This window comes from Ursus maritimus, unplaced genomic scaffold (assembly GCF_017311325.1).
Source record: "Ursus maritimus isolate PB19 unplaced genomic scaffold, ASM1731132v1 scaffold_12, whole genome shotgun sequence".
NCBI lineage: Eukaryota > Metazoa > Chordata > Mammalia > Carnivora > Ursidae > Ursus > Ursus maritimus.
In genome coordinates, this window is record NW_024423564.1 from 40200397 (window position 1) to 40211387 (window position 10991).

Consider the following 10991-nt stretch of genomic DNA (forward strand, 5'->3'; position numbering starts at 1 on the left):
TTAATATATTAGACTACATGCAAATACAGTCTGTCTTGCCATTGTCTGTTGAAGTGCAGGTTTGATCCAGCCAGTATAGAACTAGCTCTGTAGGGGTGAGGAGGACTGTGCTGTGTATCATCCTTGATTGTGTTCCTTCAAGGAGCATTGCACTGTAAGTACATCAGAATGACAAATTGATGAACTGCAACAGTATCTTTTTGTCAATGTTCCACATAATGTAAATGCCATACTTTGTGTGAATATTATGTTGGAATACAGTGCTGATATCTTGGAAAACCATAACTGCTTCTTAATTTAACATAGAATAATACATAGGTCTGTATTTTTTTTAAGTGAGCTTAATGGGTAAGTATTTTTGATATGCTTTAGCTATAGCTAAAGAAAACTGATCATTAAAATTGAATAGTATTACTCATTGGTGCTCCTAAAATATATTGTTTTTCAGTGTACAGTATGCATATCTTCTATATTAATATGAAAGACTTGAAATGTATCAGACAGAAGTGGTTTTCAGTTTGCAAATATTAAGCAATGTAGCAGTTTAACACCATTTCATAAATATATATTAGCTCTTTCATTGGTGGGGAGCACCAGTTGTTCTGAATATACTATTAAGGGAGATGTATAAGGACATAAATGTTGAGATTACTTACAGGGTAGAAAATAGCAGTTCAGTTTATTATATTTTGAAATGTTTTTTTATTGTTTTATAGAACCTAGAGTGACTTCCCTTGCCCTTATTTAGATATGGATATATAGTTCTAGTTTCAAGTTTAATAGTTAAGGAGTTAGTTATGTGTTATCTTTAAGAGTAGGGTTATTGACATGAACAATTTCAGTATTTTGCATGATACTGTTTTATAGATGACCTTTTAGGAAAGTGGTGCATTTATTAATTAAACTGAAGAAATAGTCAGTTGGATTCAATATCATAACTCACAAATTGGAGGCTGTTGATTTTGATTCATTTAAGGTTTAAAATCTTTATTAATTGCAAACAGTGCAATTATTTATACTTCACAGTGCCTTCCCAGACCTTCCACCTTAGGTTCTGCTGCAAAAAGCAACAGGTAAGCACAACCTAAGGACATATATAAATAAATATTTCAGTACATTAATGTTGTCCCTGTGAGGTTTTTGTGGTTGTGTAATTCAAAAGCAATCTGCTACTGCTTCCCCAAAATGTATTTTGTTATTTATGCTACCATTTCAGTGGAAAGTCTGTAAGTTGTTCAAACAACTGTTTACATTTCTGGGTAATGGTTTTTGGGGTTTTTTTTTGTTTTTGTTTTGTTAAAACAAGAAAAAAGAAATGAGTAGATTGCTGCTGTAATTGAACTACATCCAAACTTTTTGTAATCTTTTCCCAAATATAGAAGGATTGTTAAAATTAAGAAAGGGCGATTACATAGTTTTCTAGATTTAGGAAATCACTTGGTTAGAAACTTCAACAGCCTTCACAATCTTTTCATGATTGACAGGACATTTTCTTTGCCCTCCAAAGCTATGGAGTCTTTATTTTTTTCTTGAAGTATAATAATTCAGTAAGGACATAATGGGTCAGAGTTTTATTATGACTTTTTTTTTAGACAATTCAGTTTTCATAATTTTTATATACACTGAAAAAGGAAAAAATTATAAGGAATACTGGCAGTATGTTTTTGATAAGGCATGTGCATCAGTGAAATGTTAACTGTATAGCAAATAACCTTTCATAATCTGTATAGCAACCAGTATTTTTCTGATTTATAATACTTTAATAACTGACGCTGCATTTATTTTATTTTTTGCCAGTTTAAAATGTTTGTGTTCTTATAGATGATTTTAACTGGTACATATTTTGAGTTAAGATGAATGTATTAAAGCAGCATCATATCAGTTTTGTTTATTCAATTTCTAAAATGTGCTGATCCTTTTAAAAACTCCTGCTTATCTCTACAACAAAGAAAAATATTCAAAAATACTGCCTTCATTTTCACACACAGTGCTGAAGATGCTGCAAGCACCAAATCATAGCTCATAAAATCAGGTCCTGAGATAGTTACCCATAAAGAGGAATCCTTTGAGTGTATGCCATTGGTGAGCCGATGAGCATGGACCATAGAAGGGCTCAATGTAGAAGGTAAAATTGGCAAATCATAATTGAGAAATATGAAATGTATTCCCATACATAATATGGTATAGGGTGTATTGTACCTGCTTTTGATCACTTTTCATTTTAAAGTGCTATTCGCTTGATCTTAAATGTTCCATGAACTGTTAAATCTTGTAAGTTACGTAGTTATTGCACCACATTTATGTGTGTGTATATGTATTGTTTTGATAGTCAATGATAGGTATGTTAAGAGTGATAATATAAAAGAGCTCTTCGAACCTTAAGAGCCTGTCAAGTTTTGGTTAGTTGTAGTTTGCATTTTTATAAAATATAGATGAATGCTAATAGATATTGGGGCATTGTTTCTATCTCAAGAGTTTTTTTATTCATTACCATAAGCCTTCACTGATACTGCAGTTTTTAAAATGGCGCTAATCTTAACCTTGAAATAAATGGAAAGCAGAAAAGGTGAGCCAGTTGACTGGAATGCAATGGATGTTAGGAGTCGTAGAAACAATGTTTAGATTGAAATTGAACTGATTTATTTAGCACTTAAAAATTTGACAATGTGTTTTGTTTTTTAAAGATATTTTAGTGTGGTGATATGTAGAATTCTTATGGTTTGATGTTTCTTTTAGAAATGAAAAGTATACTTTTATTTTTAATTAATGAAAATGGTTTTAATACTAAAACTAGTGATTTAATACTAGTTGTTTATAAACATTATAAAATATTTCCTTAGACAAATACCTTGGTAGTTAATTCATAAGGGTGGGTTTGGGTAGGAGTAGCAGAGTACCTTAAGAGGGAAATAGGAGTATATGCAGAAGTGATAACATTTGAATACTCTGCCAGGAGAACCAGCTCTACCTGCAAACATCTGTCTAGAATAAGGATGTAGAAATGATCAATGAAGATGTCTTTTTATTTTCTGAAAATTCTGCCTCATTTTAAAATGTATTTTAACAATATCTAAAGATAATTTTGACTCTGAAAATAATCTTATTTTTTCTTTAGTCACTTGAGTTTTCTTGCCACAGTATAAATTTCTGAGGGATTTTTTAAATTGGTGCTTTTAAGAAGCAAATCCCAAGGTTTTATTTTCTTCAATGATAGCCCTGTAGAAACTCTTAAATGTATTTGCGCATATATATATATTTTTTCTTATGCATGCTCGATGCATTTTCGTCCTGAGAAAAATGTTCTCTACAGAAACTACCCGTGTGTAAAAAGAAGATTGGCTTAAAATGGCTACTGTGATGGGAACAGTGTCTTAGGGAGATGCAGCTTGGACTTGAGGTAAATTGAATACTTTACAAACTGTGGTTTAGAGTTTGTTTTAATGACATTGTATGTAAAAGGGCACATGATTGCTGTAATTTTGTATTGATTATGGTTTCCTCAATAAAAAAAATAAATGTACATTGATCAATATTATAAAGGAGTGTTTTCTTTTCTAAAATATTGAGACTTTAATACAGAAGTTACTTTATTGAGTTTACATTGTAAAATAAAATTGTCTTCCAGAAAACTAAAATATAAAACAACTTGGTAATAGAACATGGTAGTTAATTATTTACAAACTCAAGAGACCAGATTTTAAAATTGAAGATTACGCCATTTTTTTCAACTCTTAGATCTTGAAATCGTCCATTAGGTTAAAAGTGTTTTCTCCTGCATAAACTACTGATACAAAGTTTTCTCACTAAAATATAATTTGTTCAGGCAAGGTCACAACATAAATTTGCTTTTATAAGCTTGAATATATATTACACACGTTTGAAAAGTACATGTTAATATTCTCAACACTCAGAACTCTATATAGGCAGTGGTTTCCATTAAATTTTCTCTGGCAGTTTTTTTCTTAAAAGTCGTAAGTTTTGTTCTCCATGCCCCCCCCCTTTCCCCTACTGCTTCAGAAAGACTTTGAAACTACAGCAAGGAAAGTGATGTATTAAGGAAGACTCAGATTGATAGGTTCCAAATTCATTAAGTCTCTACTATTTCAGACTAATTTTAGGTGTAAATAGCTCATAAATGGCATTCCTTCATGCAAAATAATGTATTTTATGATTTTTAAAACATAATTGCTGTAAACTTAGAATAAATTTTCCACTTTACCCCATTAGATACACATTAACTTCTGCATAATATGGCGATGAATCTGTTGATCATTTGGAAAGGAAGAAGGTATTCTTTAGATGAGCTTGTGTTTTGAAGACTATTACGAAAAGGAATAAAAAGTCAACATAGTGGCACTTCTGGTTTCCATTTTGGCCCCACCACAGAAAACATGGCTGTAGTAAGAAAGTCAGGGAGAGGGAGAGAGAGAGAGAGAGAGTTCCAGGGAGAGGGAAGGGGGGAGCCTAGTAGTCGTCAGCTAAAAAAGAGAAGAAGAAAAATGATTTTTTTTTTAAGGATAAAGAATTTAAATAGAATAAAAGTTCTAGATTAAGTGATTAATTCTTACTTTCAATTGTAAGAATACAGGTACTAGCCGCAGAGCCTTTGTTGTTGACCGCTTTACACATATACTCTCCTTCATCTTCTGGAAAAGTTTCTGGTAAATATAGGCAGTAAGTTTCTCCTCTTTCAATATATTGGTAGTCTTCTCCATCCTGCAGTATTTCTCCTTCAAACCACCATGTAATTTCCGGTTTGGGTTCTCCTGTTACTTTAACAGTAAATCTAACTGGCTCACTGTCTACAACTGATGTGTTTTTTAGAGGCTTCTTGAACCACGGAGCTCCTGATCTCGTTTGCTCCTCATCTTCAATAGTGGAGCCATTCATGATGCTACCACCCTCTTCTTCCTCTTCCTCTTCTCTTTTCTATATTAAAGCAAGCACATTCAAGGGGGCATTTAATGTAGCATTTTCAGGATAATGATTTAGTAACAGAATTTCATGGGTAAATGGGTTTTTGCTTCCCAAAGAACATGTAAATATGCCTACTACAATGTGTACTTTACAAAACATTCCACTGACCTGAAAGCTATTAAATTTTTTTTTAATCGTCAAAATTTTAAGAGAGCATGTTTGAAAAATAATATGTAAGCCTGGTACCTTTTGTAGTGCTGCATCAATTTCCTTTTGTTCAAACTGCATCCGTAGTAACTTTTGCTCTTCAATTCTTCTTTGTTCTTCTTCTTCTCTTGCCTTAGCCATTTGTTCAAATCTAGCTTTCATATTCACTTTATGAGTAAATGGGGCCTCACTTTTTTTTGCAGGCTTCACATCAACATCTTCTTCCTTTATGAAAGTGGGCCAAGAATAAAAATTGCTTTTTTTCTAGAAACCAACAGGAACTAAAGCATTAGTAGTTACGAGGTTGTCATTGATAGGAACAAAATAATTACTATGTTTGGTTTACATATCTGTGCTATACTCGGATGTGGAGATTTTCACTATCCTATCCCCTAATTTGGGAAAGATGAAAGTTTGGAGTAAAAGTCTCCTGACAATTAGAACACTTTTCTCCCAGTGTAAAGGTTATACAATATCACTGGAGTCCCAGTGTATTTTTTGCTCAACCTACTCTGTGCTGGCTGGTAGTACTGAATAACAGAAAAGGGTGGGGATGTTATACATTTTAATAACTGTTAAAATACTCCCTTGTCACAAGACTGTCCATCACTCTTCACCCTCCTATGTAATACAGAAAATTTGTTACTTCCCACTTCATGATTTTCTTCCTCACCCTTCTTAGCTAATAACTGTCTTTGAGGTGAATTCCATCCAACAAAATATGTTCAAATGGCAGAGTGTTGCAGGCAGAATAAATGGGAAGACAATAATTGAAAGAGGCAGTGGCTGGAGGCTGGGGAAATCCCTGAGTTGAAGTAGATGGTTAGTCATCTGTTTAGGTTAAGAGCTTGAAACCATGGGATTAAGGGATTAATCTAAGAGACAAGTTTTAACTGTTAAAACAGCATTGAGTCTCTAAAACAATCTGGTAATGATGAGGTCGCTGGTGGCTTTTGAGGGAGGTTTTAGTAGAGTGGGGTTATAGGTAGTTAATTCACGGTTTCTAAAGTACTTTGGCTATAGTTGACTCTTGGTTTCTAAACTACTTAGACTTTTATGGATCTGTCTGGAAATCTCACCATTTATATTTCACAGTACTAAGGAAACTGCTTCAGGATACCACATCCAACTGACGGAAATTCTGAAACAAGCTTTCTAAAAATAATTGCCTGGATAAGAAAAATCTTGGTGCATGGATGTTTTGCATCAGTTTGAGGTATAGTACCTCAGTTCAATGAATACAGGAGGAGTTGGATAGTTTTTCTTGTTTTCTTGAATCAGGTTTTTATTCAGTGTTGGAAAATCCCAGAACATCAAACAACCAAATACCTATAATCGGTAAATTCTACTACTCATGCCATTAACACAAATAAGTTTGAAAGGATCAACTAATGCCTGTTGATAAACATAATACCAGGCTACAGTTAAATGCTAATGAATGATGTTCCAAGATTTTTTTTAATTACCAAAAAGGCTAAAAGATACATGTTAAACACTGGTTCGCTTATTGCAAGTTTATCTCAGTGGGCTTTTCTGAGGTTTAAAAAGGACCTCTGTCATACAATATGGTTAATTTCATTCTTTGCTTACCACATCTTGAAGATACAATATTTAGGCAGGTACGATAACTGCTATTATGACTGAATCCCTCCCAGTTACCTTGCTTCCTGGATTTAAGTATAAAAATTTTGTGCAAATTCATAACTCACTTAGCTACTTCAAAACTGCCTTTAGAAAATAAATTCAGTGAGTGAGAGAATTCCTCATAAACTGGGAGAAAGTTTATGAACAGTATTTGTTGTTAAGTACAAGTGTTCCTTTTCTTGAATCCTTGAAAAGCCAGGTTAAAAATGTTTCCAGGAAATGTACCTATGAAAGTCATGGTAAATGGAATGATCTTTGTCTCTAGGTGCATTCTTAGAGTATTGATACCTACCATATGAATATCAAAGGAAGCACAGTTGGGCAGTGAACTTGGGATAAAAGCATAGGAAACGGCTTTGGAGTATGCCTTACTGAAAACTAGAAAATCAAACACCCCTAAGGCAATTAAAGGATTTAAATACCAAGTGAGTTATACAGATTAAGGGCTACCAGGATCTGGGATAGAATACTTTGATTAGGGGAGGTTACACGGATGAGGTAGACCTTGAAAGATGTCTGTAATATAAGCAGAAGACATGCTGAATGTGGCATTTTTAAAGAGGATACCAGATAATACCAGATGGGGGAGGGGAGGGAGTCCTCTAGAAATGGATTACACTCAAATGTCCAAACTATGCTAACAGGTTTTTTAAGGATACCTCAGTGACCCTTAATCTAGAGAGGAAGGATGTCAGCATCCCTCACAGTCTCATGGGTTACAGGAGATTAGCCATGTCCTAATCTTGTCCTTTTCGTGCCAGTAATAGCAATAAAACAGTCACCTACCTAATTTTTAATCTTACCTAAATATTTTGTAGGGCTAGGTATGACTGCTCTGAGGTTTCACTACCTTTAGCACTAGAAAGGAAGCAAGTGCGTGCTGACTGAACTTTTCTTTACCTTCTGTGATACATTTCTCTCAAAAAATGAACTGATCTTGTGATCTTTAATGAACCATTAAATACTGGTGTTCTCCAGTTTTATCATTCACATTCCAACTACTAACTCTTTGAAGATGGTTTTATCTACCTTGATACATTTATTTTTTTAAAGATTTATTTTAGAGAGTAGGGGGAAGGACAGAGGGAGAGAATCTCAAGCAGACTCCCAGCTGAGTGCAGACCTCACAACCCTGAGATCATGACCTGAGCCTAAACCAAGAGTCCGATGTTCAACCGAGCCATCCAGGTGTCCCACTACTTTGATAGATTTAAATACTATCCATAATAGTTAGAAACTATAGCTCCAGCCTCTCATCTGAACTCAATACCTATGCTCCAGAATGCCTTTACCTTATCCAAATATAGTTCAAAGTTTGTCCAAAACTATTCATGCACCTCCTCCAGATCTCCTAAATTTTTTGTAGTATCATCTAGTTTCCCTGGTAATCTTGAAGTACTGTTGGGCTTCTCAGCAACCACCTACCCATAAGTAGACTGTTACCCAGTTTGGTTAAAAGTTGGGTCCATTTTTCTCGCTGGATGCTAACTTCATGCCTTATCCCTGTCTTTTCATTTCATTCTCCATAATCCCAGGATTCTTTACAAATATAAGCCTTTTATTACTCTGTCCAAAAACTAATCGTTGACATTGTTCCCAGATCATAGTCCCTGCAAGGTTAAAAACACCCAATATTAGCTAGCCACTACTTCTACAACTTCATCCCTATCATCCATTATGCTGTGAATCACGCCTTTGAGCAAAATTTCCATTCCCCAGATAAATGTTTACAACCTTCATGTAAAGGTTATAAAGGGACACCCATCCCTCCGATCTAGAATGCTTCTTTAAGTTCTATTCAACCTTCACACTTAGCTTAAATGTCATTTTCTCAGCCTTGTTAAACCTCTCCTATGAATACTGATTCCATCTTACTTGATCCCATAACAAATATATAACTCCTATTTTAGCACTTAAAACTAAAATTATAATTACTTTCCTACATTCATTAGGCTGAACTTTTCGAAGGCATATTATATTCAATTTCATGTACTCAAAACAACACAGGGCCCAACATAGAAGATGTTAGCAATAGCATTTGCTTTTAGCAGTGACAAAATAATTTATTTCCAACCAGCCCAAGCCCTAAGTCCTCAAGGTTTAGTGTATGTCACACGGAGTTCAAATGCATATCAACTTCGGGGCACCTGGGTGGTGCAGTCGGTTAAGTGACCAACTCGGTTTCGTTTCAGGTCATGATCTCGGGATCATGAGGTTGAGCCCCATGTTGGGCACTGCGCTAGCACAGAGTCTGCTTTAAGTTTCTTTCCCTCTCCCTCTGCCCCTCCCCTACCTCTCTCAAAAATAAATGTCTTTTTAAAATGCATATCAACTTCACTGATGAATATCTGATGTTCCACAGCATCTCCATTTCTCTAAAATAGCTTGTGATTTCCTTTCCTTCCAAACTCTTTATTCCTGTATTACCTATGTTTGTGTATACCCATTTTAGTTCCTCTCCCTCTCATCTCTACCACCATCCTCAAGTCTTCTTAGTTTTATATCCCACATATTTATCTGTTTTTTCCATTTGATCCCTAGTTCAAATCCTCACCAGGCCTCTGACCATCCTGTACAAAATAGTACCCTTCTTTGTTAATTTCCACAGCTTCTACTTACTACCCAATAATTGTTTCCTATCCTCCCTACCTGTTAGATTCTAAACACTACATGAGCAAAGACTGTAGGTTTATTTACAAATGTAGTAGTCCCAGTGTCCAAAACAGACCCTGGAACATAGTAGGCATTCAAATAATTTTTTAATGCATTAATCTAAAACCATCTTTAGTTTAATATGATCTATGTATAAAGATGCTTATTTGATAATATCACTTCATGTTTTAAAAGTCCCTTCAATGAATAATAAAGCAAACTTCCCTAACATGAATGGCATCTAAGACCTTCCATGGCCATGTTGCTTGTGCTTGCATCTTCATCATTATCTTGTGCTGTTCTTACACTCTGCTTGCTTCAATAATAATGAACTGCTTACAGTGCCAAGAATCTGCACATAATTTTTCCATTCTGTCTTCTAACTCAGTATCCTCGGAAGGCCTGCCTAACTTCCCACACCTGTTTTATTAGGATATTTGATGAAAATTCATTGCTAGAAGAACATAAGTTAAATGCTGTTAAGTATTATAAAATGGCAATTCTGGCAGAAAAAATTCTCCAGATCCTGTTTAAAGCAATATTCATAATCATGGAACCAGACCTTAGGCTGGAAGGAACATTATGGGTCATCTGGTAATTGCCTTTTTAACATTTGGAGGTACTTCAAATTCATGTCCTCTGAATTCTAATTTAGGCTCTGCCACTGAATTATTGGCATGACTTTGAGTAGTTCATTAAGCTTTATTGGCCTCATCCTTAAATAAGAAAGTAAGTATGAATAATCTCTGGAGTTTATTTTAACCCATATGTACACTGGTTCTAATGATTCAAACTAAAACTTGTGCTATAAGTATATTTTTTAAAGATTTTATTTATTTACTTGTCAGAGAGTACAAGGGGGGCAAGTGGCAGGGAGAGGGAGAAGCAGGCTCCCCACTGAGCAGGGAGCCCAATTTGAGACTCAATCCCAGGACCCTGGGATCATAACCTGAGCCGAAAGCAGACGCTTAACCAACTGAGCCACCCAGGCATCCTGTGCCATAAATATTTTTTAAACTATTTTTTCCAGAATGAACTACTTGATGTTCACCATAGGCTATTTAATTCTGATAAAAGCCATTTTGAAACAATGCTAGATTGAGACAATCTTTCAAAGTCTCTTAAGATCTTAATGTCCTGGGGCGCCTGGGTGGCTCAGTCGTTAGGCGTCTGCCTTCGGCTCAGGGAGTGATCCTGGCGTTCTGGGATCCAGCCCCACATCAGGCTCCCTGCTCCACTGGGAGCCTGCTTCTTCCTCTTCCACTCCCCCTGCTTGGGTTCCCTCTCTCACTGGCTGTCTCTCTCCCTGTCAAATAAATAAATAAAATCTTTGGGGCGCCTGGGTGGCACAGCGGTTAAGCGTCTGCCTTCGGCTCAGGGCGTGATCCCGGCGTTATGGGATCGAGCCCCACATCAGGCTCCTCTGCTATGAGCCTGCTTCTTCCTCTCCCACTCCCCCTGCTTGTGTTCCCTCTCTCGCGGGCTGTCTCTGTCAAATAAATAAATAAAATCTTTAAAAAAATAAAATTAAATAAATAAATAAATAAGTAAATAAAATCTTAAAAAAAAAA

The 10991-nt window shown here is 35.4% G+C and overlaps 2 protein-coding genes across 18 annotated transcripts in view; one reads left to right on the forward strand and one right to left on the reverse strand.

The window, feature by feature from the left end:
- Positions 1 to 3526, forward strand: part of FUBP1 (far upstream element binding protein 1) — a 32316-nt gene extending 28790 nt beyond the window's left edge. For 11 of the 14 annotated variants that reach the window (XM_008690685.2, XM_008690687.2, XM_008690690.2 and 8 more), the window contains 2 exons: positions 1027 to 1073; positions 3311 to 3526. In XM_008690685.2, the coding sequence (XP_008688907.2) occupies positions 1027 to 1073; positions 3311 to 3344 (81 nt within the window). In that variant the 3' untranslated portion in view covers positions 3345 to 3526. Of the gene's footprint in view, positions 1 to 1026; positions 1074 to 1988 lie in introns of all 14 variants that reach the window. The other 3 variants (XM_008690686.2, XM_040627114.1, XR_568625.2) reach the window with 2 other exon arrangements.
- A 137-nt stretch (positions 3527 to 3663) lies between these two features.
- The window catches only part of NEXN (nexilin F-actin binding protein), a 48744-nt gene continuing 41416 nt past the window's right edge, over positions 3664 to 10991 (reverse strand). For 3 of the 4 annotated variants that reach the window (XM_040627117.1, XM_040627119.1, XM_040627115.1), the window contains 3 exons: positions 5164 to 5349; positions 4569 to 4929; positions 3664 to 4478 (listed from right to left, as the gene is read on the reverse strand). In XM_040627117.1, coding sequence (XP_040483051.1) covers positions 4465 to 4478; positions 4569 to 4929; positions 5164 to 5349 — 561 coding nt within the window. In that variant the 3' untranslated portion in view covers positions 3664 to 4464. Of the gene's footprint in view, positions 4930 to 5163; positions 5350 to 10991 lie in introns of all 4 variants that reach the window. The other variant, XM_040627118.1, reaches the window with a different exon arrangement.